At 38.3% G+C, this 17385-nt stretch overlaps 2 protein-coding genes across 2 annotated transcripts in view; both read left to right on the forward strand.

Annotated features, from left to right (window-relative positions):
• LOC108145064 (GTP-binding protein Di-Ras2) overlaps window positions 1-14676 on the forward strand; it is a 38842-nt gene extending 24166 nt beyond the window's left edge. The window contains exons 5-7 of the mRNA XM_017270245.2: window positions 4122-4312; window positions 11574-11703; window positions 11785-14676. Of these exons, the coding sequence (XP_017125734.1) occupies window positions 4122-4312; window positions 11574-11703; window positions 11785-11860 (397 nt within the window). The 3' untranslated portion in view covers window positions 11861-14676. The remainder of the gene's footprint in view (window positions 1-4121; window positions 4313-11573; window positions 11704-11784) is intronic.
• Window positions 14677-14751: 75 nt separating this feature from the next.
• On the forward strand, window positions 14752-16916 carry LOC108145059 (putative deoxyribonuclease TATDN1). The gene is made up of 4 exons (XM_017270240.2): window positions 14752-14859; window positions 14920-15099; window positions 15845-16451; window positions 16520-16916. The coding sequence occupies exons 1-4, from the start codon at window positions 14820-14822 to the stop codon at window positions 16632-16634; spliced, it is 942 nt and encodes a 313-aa protein (XP_017125729.1). The 5' UTR covers window positions 14752-14819; the 3' UTR covers window positions 16635-16916.
• Window positions 16917-17385: the final 469 nt, after the last annotated feature.

Genomic DNA, 17385 nt, shown 5'->3' on the forward strand with positions numbered 1-17385 from the left:
ACACACTGGAAAATAAAACAAGAAGGAGCCCTGAAGTCAAGCTCAATTTCAATCGGTTAGGTTATCGAGGAAGCCCTTTCATTAGCTACGCAACGCTTTAAATATACCCTTGCAGTTATAACAATTATTTAATATATTTATTCATTCTCTGATTTCTACTAAATGGAAACTTACCAAATCAATATATTTCATAATCACTTCCACGCTCTTATGGCGATACTTTGCTTACACTTTTTTTACACTAAAAATAAAAGTAATACTGTTTTTAAACTCACAAAATAAAAAAATTGACTCAAATTTTTGGTTGGTATATATTTATTCGTTTAACATCTGTCGATACCGAATAAACTTTCCAAACTTTCTACGATAAATAGATGTCAGATTTTTGTTTATTTAAAATTAATATTTTTAATATTCCTGTTTTTTCCTGGGAGCTATTTGACATAGTCGTACGATTTGAATCAAATTCAAACCGTAGTTCTTAAAAAAGAAACCATCACTAATTATCGAAAAACTAACTAGAAATAGAAATAACTAGTCAGAAATGTTGCAAACTTCGGACTTAAATTGTAACAGCCTCTGCAAGGGTATATTAAGGAAAGAAAACTGTGAACTAATACTTATTTTTGTTCTCAACCTAACAAAACTTTTTTTCTAAGTGTAGTCAGCGGAAAATTGCATCAGGAGAAACATTGCATTTAGCGATTTTCACAGACGGCGTTTCCCCATAATAGCTCCTAATTGCGAATTTTGTGTGCAAGCCGTTGGAAATCAACATAATAATCAATGTCATGTCGGAAATCAATGGGCGATTCTCGACTGAGACCAACAGCTCGTATAAGCGATGCGTTAGAGTATCACAGAGGTGTTCTTTGAATGCCAAACAGTCGGGACAATCTACATATATGAGCCTGAGTATGCACGCGGTCCTTCAACTTGGCTGCCCTCGAACTGTTCGAAATCTGCTCTGGGGAAATGTTGAGGGGCTATTAGATGTTTGATTAGTAGTGGCAGATGCTGATTTATATTTCCCTGTGCAATACAATGGGCAGATATTTACGAGCTTGTCTGACACAATCTGGCATTGGCATTGAATTGAAGCAGCAAACTCATTGAAAAACCACAGCTCTTTTGAATAAGTTTTGTACTGTTTTGGCGAAAGTAAAGCAATAGCTGAGCATATTTGCCTCTTCAGATAAAGATTGTAATTAAGTCTTGCATGTCTGATGGACACATTTGAAAGGTCAAATGTTTAATTTATAATGAATTTTATTATACATTTAAATTAAAATTTTAATGACACTTTGGGAAACAAAAGCGATTTAAATTCTTGTTTATCATAAATATAAGAAATTTTAATATCAATTTGTCTGGTAATAAATCAAAGATTGTAAAGATAATCCTCAATTTTGACAGAGTTCTTCGATAGTAACTTCCGCAGTAAGCTCGGAAGTTTGGCGGAAGTTGAACTGTGTCAGTTAAAGTAGATTACAGCCCGAATCGACAAGTAATAATCAAATGTAACTGGCCTGAATAAATTCCTTGCTTACCACATTTACAATTTTAATGATTTTATTGCGTGACAACTTGCCCTGAAAGCTTGTCCGAATCCTTTGGATTCGCTGGCAAATGAAGACTTACTACCCAGGACTTATTTTCAGGCAGTTTTCGCGCGGTAATTGCTTCCTGCATAAACTGCGGGGCAGGACTCGTAAAAATCACTTACACTCACATACGTGCCTGCCACTGGGCAGAAGAGTCCTGGCATAATTCCATATACCGCAAAAGTCGGTTGGCTGTGCGGATGCGTAGGCGGAGCCAAAGGTGGGCGTGGCACGCTCGTGTTGCTGTTTAAGCAAGCGTGCGTAAACTTATTTAAAAACGACCGACACACAGACCGAAGAACGCCACACAGGAGGCGCACTCAACCGCAGAATGGAGATGACAGAGGCCGCAGGACGAAGGACGAAGGACGATGGAGGACACGGGACACGGGACACGGGACAGTTGGCGCGAGCATTACGTACAAATCTCTGTTGGATTAAACATTCACGCAGATTGATGGTGCGGTTTTGTTCCCAAGAGCGGCAAACACCTTGAACCTTTCGCCACAATATCGCACCTTCCCTAGACTCCACGTGCAAAGTTTGCGGGCGTTTTCCGGCAACGAGCTGCAATGCAATTTGTTGCCCTGCCGCTGTCTGTCTATCTGCGGTTAAGCGCTTTAAGAGCACGCCACTCAAGTGCATTTGTCTGCTTGAATGGGTACACACCGTATACCAATGGTACATAATGTGGGCCATGTGGATACAAGGGAGTCTGTCTTCCCTACACGTGTAAGTGGTTTACTCTGCCGACGATGAAACAATGAATTCATTCAACATTTAATTGCAAAGTCATGCGAATTTTTCCGGACATTTTGTCTGCGTTAATGTGAAAAATAAACTCACTCATAATATCAATTTTACTGTGATTTACTGTTATTGCAGCTTACGGCATTAACAATTCAGCCATCTTTTTTATTTATTTTGCCCACTCAGCTGTTACCATTTTAATTAAACAAAGCGCCATGGAACGTTAAAGCACTTACAGTCAGTCAGTTTATAACATCATTTTAAAATTGATCGACCTTGAGTAGGTAAAATTTAATTTTTCCTAAGACATTCCAAACGGTTTCTTAAGAAGCTATTCTAAAAATAAACAAAATCCTTAACCATTTGTGGAATGCCAATGCCATTTTGGCAAACTAAATGTATGGTTTTGCTAAAAAAAGTTCAAAGAAATTTAAACTGTAGTGATTTTATAAAAAATGTTTATTAAAAATGTTCAAAAGTATTCTAAAAATAAACAAAATCCTTAACCATTTGTGGAATGCCAATGCCATTTTGGCAAACTAAATGTGTGGTTTTGCTAAAAAAAAGTTCAAAGAAATTTAAACTGTAGTGATTTTATAAAAAATGTTTAATAAAAATGTTCAAAAGTATGCCCTCAAATACATAAAAATATATACTTTTGTCTATAATTTTCCTGTCCAACTTAAATAAATTAAAATAACTTAAGCAAACTTTATATATACTTATAGCTCTGACGAGCCTTACATCACAGAAACGAAAGAAAACATTTCTGATATTATTTATTTTGTGATCTTATAAAAGTTTTATAATAGAAATGTTCAAATGTATGCCCTAAAATACATAAAATGATATACTTTTATCTATAAATTTTCTTGTCCAACTTTAATAGATTAAAGTAAGTTAAGCAAACTTTATCCTAGAAACTGCGTTTAAATAAAGACAAATTAAAAGTTCATAGTCACACTTTAAACTCTGACGAGCTAAAAGAAAACTCGGACAGAAGAAAACATTTCTGAAATTATTTATTTAGTGATCTTATAAAAGTTTTTTAATAGAAATGTTCAAATACATGCCTTAAAATACATAAAATTATATACTTTTACCTATAATTTTCCTGCCTAACTAAAGCAGATAAAAGTAACTTAAGCCAACTTTATCCTTGAAACTGCGTAAAAGCAAGGAAAAATGAAATGTTCATCGTCACACTTTAAACTCTGACGAGCTTAACGTCACAGAAACGAAAGAAAACATTTCTGAAATTATTTATTTAAAACAAAGCCGTCTGATGATGGAAAAATTAAAGCTAAAAATCCCTCGAACAGACAAATACCAGAAACTTTTGACATTGTCAGTGTGCTGAACATCACCTGTCCTTGTCATGGTTCTCCTTTTGTGGGCACATCGAGAATCGGCTTCGTGGCCGCAAACTGCATTGAAACCCCAGTACTGAAACAAACATGACATGCTTAATTTGGGCATTAGCAACATTTGTTTCGGATTGCCTGCAACGCCCTTTTGGATGATTGTCGATGGCCCACTTGGCCGTGGCACAAAAGCACAAAAACTCTGTTATGCATTGAGCATGCCATATTGTTCGCCTGGTTTGGATTAGAATTTTTGCCTTTCGGTTTTCGGTTTTTTGTGTCGGTCTGGCTTTGTTTTGGGCCGACGAAATTTGCTGATGTGTGCATTACGTATACGCTTTTTTCGCAGCCACCCCGGAAAAGTATGCAACATTTTCTAAAAACCCGTTTTTCCCATTGGCAGGGCGAAAGTACTGGAGTGCTCGGCGAAGGAGGACAGCAATGTGACCGACCTGTTCAAATCCCTGCTCTCCCTGTCCCGCTTCCTGCCCGCCAGCAGTAGTGGGAGCGGGGGCAGCGGGGGCGGCGGCGAGCCGGCGCCCAGCGGTTTCAAGCGCCGTTCATCAGCCTACGTCAGCGCATCGTCCAGTCGCAGTAAGTAGAGACCATTTCCAATAAAATACATAGTTACATAATGTGCTTATTTCGGATAGAGTAAAGCCAAACTGCCTTTAAACTTGGCCTGGAATTTATGGCCTTTTATTAACTTTCTCGACTTTATGGTAAGCTAAAAGAAGATATTAGTCTGGAAAATTCCTAACCTCAGATTAATACCTTCTTTAATTTGCCATTAACCCGATTCATTGGCTAACTTTCCTATAACTCTGGCTGGCAAACTATCGAAGACATAGCAGATGAACGCTAAAAGTCATGATACGCACTTTATTGCCTAATAAGGGTTTATATACAGTTAGAAGGCCGAACATACAACTAATTTTACTGAAATTTTTCTGAGAAAACTTTTAAATGTGTTGATCTAAAAATTTTTTACATATTATGGTATCATTTTACTCCATTAAGTATTATTAAAATTATTTATTTGGAAAGGAGCTACAGCGGATCTCCGGGAGCTCTTCTGGAGCTGGATTCTCCGAAATTAAAAAACGAAACAAAATTAAATTGCTTAAAAAAAAAATAAATTTATCGGTGAGGAAAAATTTCGATTCATTACTAAAAAAAAAATATTTAAGAAGCTCGTGTTACAATTTTAGGCTAAATAATGTCATAATGGTCTATTACAAAAAATAAAATTCCATCTTGAACTTCTTGATTTGAGACAACATGCAATCAAAAACACGATCAACTAACGGACTTTTTAATAGGTACAGTAAAAGCAATTAATTGTTGACAATGTTGTTGTTTTTGTCTTTAATGTAAAGTACAAAAAATAATGAAATTGTAAACCTTTAATATACATTTTGTTGCATTAAATTTCCATAAAATTTGGTGAGCATTTGAAACCCAATATTACTCCCTTGAGTTTTATTACCTTTTGCACAAGAGGCCATTTCACAATGTATCAAAGCAGTTTCGATGGCTGAGTAGCTTTGAAAATCCATTTTGTTAGGGCACTCCCAAGCTAAGGATTGAATCCACTTCTGGATCTGTTGCCATGGCCGAGCGAAATGAAAATAAAAACCGAATCGCTGGCGAGCTTATTCAAACTGTTCGATGATTGTTTTTGCCTCGCATGCTGGCCGTTGCAGCTTCAAATATCATTTCAGCATTCACATGCGCCGGCTCTGATTGAAAGTCAGACGTTTAACCAGTGAGGCATCATTCCGAGTTCAATTACAGCTTTTTTCAGGCCTTTTAGTGCCAGCGTAAGCAGCTTAAATAGTGCAAAAATTAAATGGCCCGACCATCAATGCAATAATTAAGCCACCTGCAGCTCACAGGTGTGATTAAGCCACTAGGGCCCAGCTGGTTTGGCTTAATCAATAATTAATGCACACTTATTAATAAATTCATAAAAAAACAAGAAAGAAAGCAAACTTCGGCAAGCCGAAGTTCATATACCCTTGCAGCTATTGCATGAATTAAATACTTTTGAAAACATTTAAATTATGATTTACTTGAGTATATACTGAAAAACAGTGAAGCTATGATGATTTGCAGCTCAATTATTAGTTAGTTATTTTATATATTTTTATTAGTTCTATGGGAGCTATATGATATAGACGTCCGATTTTGATAAAATTTAAACCATAATTCTGAAATAATTAAACATTGCCATATGTCGAAGAACTAAACAAAAAATTAAAAAACAGAAAAGTTATAATTTTTTTCATTTATTTCTCCGATTGTTCCTATGGGACCTATATGATATAGTCGTCCGACTTTGATGAAATTTAAACCGTAAATCGAAAATATTTAACCATTACTAAATGTCGAAGAACTAAACAAAAAATTAAAAAACAGAAAAGTAATAATTTTTTTTCATTTATTTTTCCGATTGTTCCTATGGGAGCTATATGCTATAGTCGTCCGATTTTGATGAAATTTAAAACGTAAATCGGAAATATTTAACCATTACTAAATGTCGAAGAACTAAACGAAAAATTAAAAAACAGCAAAGTTATAATTTTTTTTCATTTATTTTTCCGATTGTTCCTATGGGAGCTATATGCTATAGTCGTCCGATTTTGATGAAATTTAAACCGTAAATCGGAAATATTTAACCATTACTAAATGTCGAAGAACTAAACAAAAAATTAAAAAACAGCAAAGTTATAATTTTTTTTCATGTATTTTTCCGATTGTTCCTATGGGAGCTATATGCTATAGTCGTCCGATCCGGCTCGTTCCAACTTATATACTAACTGCAATAGAAAGACAGCTTTTGGGTTTCATGCAGATAGCTTTAAAACTGAGAGACTAGTTTGCATATAAACGGACGAACAGACGGACAGACGGACATGGCTAGATCGACTCGCCTAGTGATGCTGATCAAGAATATATATACTTTATAGGGTCGGAGATGTCTCCTTCACTGCGTTGCAAACTTCTGACTGAAATTATAATACCCTCTGCAAGGGTATAAAAAAGAACAAAGCTGCTCGCACATGGGGCCAATTAATGGAAACTCTTTAAATGCGCCTAAGACTAGGATAACTTTTGGCAATTTGGCTAATTGAATGCAATTAGCATTCCTGCTTCAATTGCCGCCCTCGGTCCGCTGTCTTTGGCCTAATTATTTGTGGGAATTTGGCAGCCAAATGAAACCGTCAGACGGGACCCTTTCTTCCGACCCAATTGACAAAGACAAACTCTTTTTCATTATTCATCAGACGACAAAACGGAGCCTAATAAAAGAAAAACACAGAAAAGCAAAGCAAAGCTGAGAAAAAAAGCCAGCGAGACGGGGTTAGAAGCACAATAAGGCAGCCCTTGCCCTTCGATTTTCAAACGAATTCAATTTGATCAAAATGTTTTCGGGCGAGCACGTGTTTTAATTAAACAGCTTGACCTTCTAATTACCCTGTAATGGAATGCTTTATTATCTCATTAAAAAGTTAGTTCGCAGCATATGAAAATAGAACTGGGCCACGAAGCAACACAAGGGCAACGACGGACGACAGCCAAGGGCTCAAGAAGTTTTAAATTTTGCCGAGCTCGTCAAAGTATAAATATCTAGTTAATTATTGTTGCCCCAAAATGTTTCCTCTGCTCCTTGGCTGCCATTAATTGAATTAATTTCCGTCGAACAAAAAGTTGTTGAATCATTACAAAACCCCACAAGCTACCACCTACCTGTTCCCCCACTCAGATGCCAATAATTTTATTGTTCGCCCGACAGTCATTTGTGGCCGCTGCAAAAGTCATTCTTATAAAGTGCAAAGTTTGCCAAGTCCAAAATTGTGCGTTTATGGGAGTGCGTAATTTCCAGCAGATTTAAATTCAAATGCCCGAGAGCCGCACCTTAATGTCCCACCACAAAACATATTAAATGTTGGCCGAAAAATGTTGTCAAATACTTGGTCGAGGGCCACGCACAACACACAGCAAATAACACACAACGCACAACTGTCGATGACAGTCAGACATTTGGGGTATGAATGGCGAAGGTCGAGTGGCAGACTGACTGCTGGCGGTTCAATGGACGCCACCGTGGTGAGGTGACAGCGGTGACAACGACGCCTTGAATGTGCCACCAAAAATAGGTCTAAGCACTTAATCACTGGCGGCTCAAGGGGCCGCAGTCAAGTAATTGCCTTAAAAAGTACAACGCGACGTATGCAAAGCAAATCGCAGAAATTTCATTTACGACGCTGCCATTTTGCGGCCGAGATTGTGCCACACGTGTTTACGGCTCTCAAGTGCTTGTATTTGTGCCAGAGAGTGTAGTGTTGGGCGGTAGATGGTAGATGGCAGTTGGCAGAAGGCAGAAGACAGTTGGGTGATGGGCGGCACGAAAAATGGACGAGCTCGTAAGTTGAGACAAAGCCAAAGCTGCAGGCCACACACATGTGCGGCGGCCGGGAAAGCGGCTTTTTCTTGGTTCCCCGCCCTTTCAGGACATTCTCCTGGTTTTTGGGTGGTCCGCGCCGCAAGCCGTTTTATTTGCAGCTCGACAAAGCAAATCCTAACTCAATTGTGAGTGTTCCCCGACACACATTACATGATAAATATGTTTAAGCCACGTTCATGCGTCTATTCACTTTACTCAGAACGATACGTATTTTAGGTTAAAGGTGGAAAGGTAAAACAAGCAAAATTTGTGTCTTCAAAATATTACTGACATACATTTTTTTATTTTGCATTTTTGTATAGTTTGCTCTAGCCTGGAAAGATTTATTGTACAATAGAGTTATATTTGCATTCTGTGAGATAAGAAAATTCAACCAACTTTCACATGAAATTTCTGCTATGCAATAATGAATTTATCAATCACTTGAAGAAGTGTTTCTACTCTCGAATATTGCTTAATAATTTAGGCATAAAATAACATAACATTGCATTAACACAATTTAGGGACCTCAATATTTACCACATCAGAATTGAGACAAAAAAGAATGCTCTAGTCGAGTTCCATGACTATGGTTTACTACGGGTATCTATACACATTACAAAGATAACTAATTTAAAAAAAATTATTCCTCATCTTGACCAGGCCCTATTTAGGCAAATGACTTAATAACTCAATATCTTCTAAAATAATAGTTCGGTTTGAAAAAAAAAAAAAAAGTCTGTGTCTACCGATATATATGAGCAAAACCCACATATACACTGACTTGACCGACTTTGTGGGCGTTTGAATGGACGGGGCCAAATTTTGAAATAAACTTTCACTGCGTATTAGCTCTTTTTGCCATATTTTTCTGTACCCCAATCTCAAACAATTTGTTATAAGAACTAAACTATTGTTACATAATTTTTAAACTAATGGGTATGAAAAAGTTTTTAAAAATGTGTATGTGGTTTAAAAACAAGGCTCTTCCTTTTTAGAAATGAGACAAAAAAGGATAGGGGATATATTATTTAGTATATTGTATATATACAAATACAATAATACTGCCTTTAGATTTTTTCAAGACACACTTAATAAAAAACCAAACTTTCAGTTTTTTTTTGGTTGTAACTGTTATAGTTCCCGTTTTTTGGATTTGCACACGAACGGACAGACGGACATGTCTAGAACGACTCGGCATTAATCCTGATCAAGAAATGCTTCAATTAAATAAATTTTGTTTCAAAACCTTCAGTTGGCTTCTGTTAACCTTTTTTAATTTCGGTAAATAAATAACAAATTTCAAGGAAGCTTCAGAATATTTTAAAATTAATTGCTTTCCGAGTGAATTTTTCAAACCCATTTAAGCACTCTCTCATAGTGGCCGTAAAATATAAAATATATAAATTTATACAATGGCGCCTTTTTACGAGTAAACATTTTAACTTCAGGGTAGGTATCAGATAAAAAGCAATTGATGTGGCAAAACCTTGTTATGTTCGCACTCGCCCCACAATAAACACCCATTGAAGCACTCGAACGTTTTGTGTGTTTCCCCGCTTTTTTCATGGTCGTCGTGTCTCCCAGATGAAACCCGACACACAGGGCGGCAGAAGTGAAACAAATTTAATTTAAATTTCTGTTACAGGACGCACGCATCAATTCCCGCCGCATATGCACAATTTATATCCCCAAGAACCGAGCCCCGACCACCGCTCTTGTTTGTTTTTGTGTCCGGGCGGCAGGATTTTTGTGTGTGTGGCGGCTGCTCCTTGTTACGGATTCACATTCAGCCGCAGATCAGCGGGATGCCCGGAGTTAGGGCATGGCCACGTCGGTATGTGGTGCCCGGGACATCGCATCGAAGCCGTATTCGAGGCATTTTCGCGCGCTCTCTGTCAGCGGCAGCAATTGTGTTTTCCCTTTTTCCGACAACAATGGCGTTTTGGCGGCCATTTTGTTTGCACTTGACACCGCCGACACCCAGAAGTATGCAACACTCCGCCACCGAGTGCTTACGTTCTCAATAATTCTGTTTGCCCGGATCATTGGGCCAACGTCAGGCATATTTGGCCACAGAGCTGCCAAGTTTAATAACTAAATTGACTCGGCTTTGGATTCAACCTTCCCCGTTGTGTTTGTCTTGTGGCTCTAATGCTTCACACCCCGTTTGCCGGCAAGTTATCAATTGTTTTCCCATTGTAAGCCCTTTCTTTGTTTGCGACTTTATTGCTCGCTCCGGCGGAACAAAAAGGTTTGTTTACTGGGACGGCGCGCATCTTGCCACGAACCGAACACCTTTTGTGCGTGCTGAACACTCGCCTTGGCAGTCTAAGCTGGCTGATTGAGGATTACCGGAAAGTTAATGACTTCATTGACACTGATTTGCCCGTAACTGACGTGTCGTATTTAATTGGTTATACTTTAAAGACAGCTTTTGATTGCTACATTAATTGCAGTGAAATGACATTAAAGAGGGCAATCTTCTTTGGAACTCAATGGAATATCCTCACAGCATCACAGCATTTTATATCATCAATAAGGATAGTAAGGGCAGTTATACAATAACAAAAACTCAAAAATTTTGCCATTTCTGCAAAACATTTGTACTTTTTCCTCTTTTGAAAAATACTCAAAAAACATTAAAATTTTTTGCTTAACACATTTATTTGACCACTTAAAATACATTCTCTGGAATCTGATGCCTTCTGCATATTTTAATTTCGGTTTAAAAACTTGTTGTTGGTATATTTTACTGGTATTCTTAAATTCTGAAGAAGAGTAGGCACTGAATTATCAATATACAAAGTGTTGTTCAAACGAAGACCTTTTTTTCACAAACATTCTGTATGTTGTCATGACTTTTTCAACAATAAAGTTACCCAATTTTTTCGAATTTAATTGAACGTTCACCTATGGTATTGATGAAGGTCATCTGTGCTTTTGCCAGCTGGTTGCCACTGGTTAGTCTTTTGAGTCCGTGTGCTATGTTGACGGAAGATGCGTGGAAGATAGACCGAGCCTGATCCCAAGGCAGAATGACATTGGAAGGGAAGCGCCTGGGACCTCTTATCTTGAGATGAACTTTGGCTGTGCAATCGGCTGTAAAAAAACCCATTTCGAACGGTTACTTTGCGATATGCAACTTCGTCCCCGGCTCTTTGTGCGAGTCGCTCATAAGTTAATTACGTCAGAACTTGGCAGGAAGTTGGGGTGTCTGTGTCCCAGTTGCTCCGGCAACGGACAAGGACATCCCCATCCCCCAGCCTCAGTTGGGAAATTGAATTTACCCTGCATTCGGAGCTCCGAAATCGCGTAGTCTGTTTGTGCCAGGCGTATTAAATGCAGTCATCAAATGCACTAGTGGATACTAATTAGCCACGCATTACCATCTACTTGTTGCAGATAAAAATCGCATGAACAGCCCGGCCCTGGGAGGCGCCGGCGGCAGTGGTGACAAGAAGGGCTCCAACCTGGTGGACGCCGTCGATGTGGCCAGCACCAGTGCGGAGGCCAAGCTGAAGCCGCGCTCCAGGTGAGTGGCAACATCCGGTTCCTGTTCCGCACTGTTCTAGCTCATCCCTTAAACCATTTAAACCATCTCTTTCTATTTCAGATCACTCATACGCCGCGCCTCACGCAAGACCAAGCAGCAAATCAACAACGCATCCGACGACTGCAATGTGCAGTAAACTATTATTTTGGCCTGCAGCGTTGCGCTTAATTATGTTATTATGTGTTGCCACAATATGTATTAATAATGGACGCCAGTTAATTAGCGTGCATAAACAAGTGGAGCGGCATTTATGTTCGGTGCAATGAACTGATTATTCGGATAATATGAAAATCCACAACAACCCACTTGCTCAAGGGTGATAAACGATACATTTTCAGACCGGTATTCACTTCTCTAATTCATTGCATATCTGTGTGTATCGAGTCAACTTACACACGCAAAAGTAACTAGAGCTTCAAAATTATGCCGTAATGCAATGGTTTAAACTACTGTAGCTCATTGAAATGCATTTTTTTTTAAATTTAAAGTAGTTTTAAAGACTTAAACAAGTAACTAGTTTTGCTTAACCATTCTTACTTAATTTGAATCTATTGTTATCAGTGTACATTATTTAAGGATTTGATTTAGACTTGCGAAGATATTATGCACATAAAGCGATTTGAGTTCCGGTCATTACGGCTTTAAGGGACCAGCTTTATTTCAATTTAAAATTAAATTTTATACGACAAAGAATAGCCATTTCAATTTTCATAAATTTTAGTATAGTCTTTGGCTATACAATTGAATTTAATTGAGATATAAGCAGAGAAGAATCGTTGTGCCGTTCAAAGAGTTCCTTTTTGATGAGAAATTAATGGCTCAGTTGTTGTTGTTTGTTCATGTTACTGTCGTGAAGGGAAGGGCGAGGGGGTTTTTGATTAAGGACTAAGTTTAACACGTTTTCCACTGATGGATTGTCATAATATTATGATAGGTTGCATAGCTTTAAGGTAAATTCTAGAATGCTAATTTATAAAGCTCTATCTGCACCCTTAGCTGACACCGTGGTTAATATAACAACGCTCCGTATACAAATAAGAATAACAATCTTGATGGATGGGCCAGAGTGCTTATGTTTGCTTTGAGTCGAGTTTGCTCTGGTTGAATTCGCATCCAAAGTAATCGAATCAAATGGAATCTCAGCGACAGGATGAACCGGTACTCAAGGCAAATTTTGTAAGAATAAAGCAATTTCGCGGCATTCTCCTTTGGCTCCAGCCACGTGAAATATCAAAAAAAACTTTAACAGAAAGCACCAAACAATTTACTATGCAAAAAACGTAATTGTAAAATTAATTTGATGAGCCGGGAAACAGGGAAAACCTCGAATTGCTTATCAAGGATAATACAGGGTGAACTTCTTATGCTAAATTGCCAAATCAAATTGCCCACAATGCACATCAATCTCACAGGAAGTCTGTGAGGAGATTTATGGTAGAGAATAATCGATAAATCTCGTTTTAATTCGCAACTTTTGCATGCGACTTATTTTCTCCTTTGACACAAGTTACTGTGTGTGATAAGAATCATTTGTGTTTGTTTACCGGAATGTGCTTAGCAAGTAAGATTTATTTAAAAGACTACTTTTAGGAAGTACTGAGTATGAAAGAAATATTTAAAGGACATGTAAATGGATGAAATACGGCATATGCAAAGTGAATTGTGATTAAACCAAATACAACTAAACAAATGTGTGTACAACTGATGAAAAGTTGCAGTAAATTCAGTTACAACATTAAAAGTACTGTAAGGAAATGGAAAATGGCGCAGATATAAATAGGATTGTTGCTTTTGTCCAGAGAGTATTGACAGGCCAGACCTAGTTATACATATATAGTATACAGCATTATGCATAAATGTACTCAAACCAGTTTGGATGTTTGTTTTATAAGTAATACGTTTATACATTGTTACTAGGTGTAGTTAATTGACAACAAATCTAAAGAGCCCGACCCGTGTTTGATCTCTAATCAACTACTATAATCGTAACTTATATCGTAACTTCAACCAATGGGAACACAAGAATGAGGAAGCATTATATCACAGTATATCAGCTGACTTATCCAACTTACCCGATTTTAAAATACATATTTGTGTACGTAATTCGATTGTTCTACCAAATGGAAGGAATCAAGCCACAAAAAATGAAACCGTTATTTACCTACTCTACAGAATCGAAAGATTGTAAACTTAAAATAGTCACAAGAAACCCAAATTAACTCTCTAAGTGTGCGTATGTGTGTCATGTACTTGTAAACTAATTGAATTTCAATTCAAATTGAATTATTGACAATTGTATTAGCCAGTTAAAATAAACCACAATGCGTCCCAGGCACGGCCGTACAATGTTTGATTCCGTTGCATAATGCATTTCATTTCATTCCGCATTCTGTTTCCATCAGGGCATCACATCAAGGGATCCCGATCCCCTGGTTTGCCTGAGTTCACCGGTGCCGGGAAAATGGTGTAATGAGTTCCCCAGTTCCCCTAAATCAATTAAAACTAGTCCAGGCGGCTGGATGCAACACCCCCGTAAACCGACCGCAGCATCCATTAAAAGTAACTAATGGAATTTCATTCAAATTATATATTGCATTTCCCCATAAATTGTGCAATTGCGTAAATGCCGATTGCCGGCTTAAAGCAGCTGGGGTGCCAACACCACGGGCGATGATTTGAAATTTGCATATGCGTTTGTACTGGGGCAGTGGAAGTGGGAGGATTTTATGTGGTTTTTCCGAGAAGCAAGCCGATTTAGCATCCACTGCAAACACAATAAACAGCTTTTGCCGGGGCGGCCTAATGAGTTTGCATTATGCGCAATTCCGAATGCAATTTACTGTGGCATTGATTTTGCATTAAATTGGCTTAGGCGATATGCTTTTGTTTTGGGAATATGCGTCATTTAATGCTGGCACGGTGTTGTACTTAAGTTCTTAGAGGGGCATTATAAAAATTTCAAATCCCAACGGAAATGACTGCAAGCTGGCGCCCTCTGGTGATTAGCAGGCTTTGGCGAGTGGCTCCCCCTGGCGGAAATCCATTTTGTAAACAGCTGTTTTTCCGACCTCTGGCTTTTTTAGTGCATTTTCTTTATGCTGCGGCGATACTTTGGAATTGCAATGAAATATATTGGTATACCGTTAAAACAATTTAACTTGACTGCATAAGACAATTATAATCTATGGTCCACAGACATTGGAGCCAACCTGACGGATCCCATGTTCCAGGGCTGCTACGGCAAATCCCAGAAGCATGTGGCCGACCTGGACATTGTATTGGAACGTGCGTGGCAGCAGGGTCTGCAGAAGATTATCGTCACCGCCGGCTGCTTGAAGGACGTGGACGAGGCACTGGAACTGGCCTCCAAGGATGGTAAGCAGCTCGACGGTGCCCCAGTAATTACCACAAACCAACTCTTATTCCGGGTGCTACAGAAAGCACTTCCAATCAACAATTATACAAATTTGGTTTTAACTGATTAAAACTGTCCTTACAATTACTCTTAATAGGCGAATAGGATTTTTATAGTTTGTTATTATTATTTTAAATTTTTAAACACTATTTCTCTAGATTAGCTGCTAGAAAATTACTTTGGCCTCTTTCAAATGTCTTAATATTTTTTATTATACAATAACAAATTAACAGATTTTGTTCCCAAAAAACTCTTTAGTGACTCCAGGAAGTGAAAAATTTTTAATTTCGAAAAACCTGCCACGACCTTACTTGGGCCAATCCACTAACTAACGATATAATTTTCATGTTTTGACTTAGGAAGATCCAGTACCAGATTTTTTCCGAGACATTGCCGTATTATTAAATATTGCTTTATGAAAATATAACAGAAAATTACAAAAACTGGCCACTTTTACAAAAGTTTGCCTATACTCTCCGCCCTAAGCTATCATAATCTGTACACCTCTTAGACAAAGATGTTTTATAAATTTCGGATGATTTTAGATATGACTAGATTTAAAACATCCTAAAAATTAATCGTTTCGGGGTAAAACGAGATTTTAGTTCCAATAGAATTCTAAGACCTTGAGCAACACAACTTTAGTTAGCTTACTCTCACTAGAGTCTTAAATGCCAGCTACTCATCAGCTATATTCTTCACCAGATCGTATCTTCATCACTGTCGGCACACATCCCACCCGCTGCGAGGAATTCGTACCAGATCCAGAGGGCTACTACGACCAGCTTCGATCCAAGATTAAGGCGAACCGCGGAAAGGTGCTGGCCATCGGGGAATGTGGGCTGGACTACGACCGCCTGCAGTTCTGTGGACAGGAGAAACAGCGTTTGTACTTTGAGAAGCAGCTGGACCTGGCGGCCGAGTTCCAATTGCCCCTCTTCCTGCACATGCGAAATGCTTGCGAGGATTTCATGGCCATTCTGGAACGAAATCGGGACAAGATCAGGGAGGGCGGAGGCGGAGTGGTCCACAGTTTCACAGGCACTCTCGAGGAGGCCCAGCGCATCCTGGCCTTTGGCGGACTCTACCTAGGATTGAATGGCTGTTCCTTGAAGACGGAGGAAAACGCAGAAGTGGTGCGCCAGCTGCCCAACGACAGGATAATGCTAGAAACGGACTGTCCTTGGTGCGGCATTCGTCCCACGCATGCAGGACATAAGCATGTGACCACCAAGTTTGCCACCGTCAAGAAGAAAGAGAAATGGACGGCCGAATCCTTGATAGACGGACGTTGTGAGCCCTGCCAGATCAGGTTAGTCTTTTGAATGCGTACTCTAGACCTAGAAATGTAGTAGTTTATTCATATTTATTCCATTCCAGCCAAGTTTTGGAGGCCATAGCTGGAATTAAAGGCGAGCCCAAGGAAAAACTGGCAGAGCTTTACTATCAAAACACCATAGATTTGTTCTTTAGCCAATCAGAGAAAAGCGATTAAAACTCCTTGCATTTACATTTAATGCGTTTACATTTATTTTATTATTGTTTCTCGTGTCTAAATGCAAATGAATTCAAAAATACGCATTACAACTTCGAATTGTTAGGTTACATCGTTTTGGTTTATTTGTTCTGCGGATAACACGCAGTACCTCTCTAAGATTAACATTTAGACTTGTAAATAATTGTTGCATACGGCTAAGTTAATTAACTCTTGTGATTAAGCACGGCTATGTGGTGTATATAGAGTTGATCGCCCAAAAAATATATGTATTTGTTTCGACTCAAATTTGTATATGCTCTCTGGAGTCTTATCTAAACTCTAGTAGAGTTTCATAGCTTAGTTATTGCCACATTTTTGGTTATGAGTTTGCCAATATTCATCGATCATTGGTGAAGCCTTAAAAAGCCTATATACAAAATATTTTGTAAATATTTAAAAAGTTTATTACCTATAAGTAGTACGCTATCGGGTTTTAAAAGTTTGCAATTTTACGGATAGGAAATATCGCTCGGTAATTTAAAAGTGAAGGAGTGTGTTTTGTTCTATGTTTAGTGAACTGATATGATTGCAAACGATATTGGTTGTATTTAACATTGAGAATGTGATGCATTTAAAATGACAGTAAAAGATTCAGTCCAATGAAAATGTTATGATATGAACGTGTTCATATAGCACTCTAAGTAGATGCGAAAGATTCTGGGGAAGACCGATCTCTGAAGTTCCCCTTTCCGCTTGGCAGTAGTTAGTT

This window comes from Drosophila elegans, unplaced genomic scaffold, assembly GCF_018152505.1.
Source record: "Drosophila elegans isolate 14027-0461.03 unplaced genomic scaffold, ASM1815250v1 contig_133, whole genome shotgun sequence".
NCBI lineage: Eukaryota > Metazoa > Arthropoda > Insecta > Diptera > Drosophilidae > Drosophila > Drosophila elegans.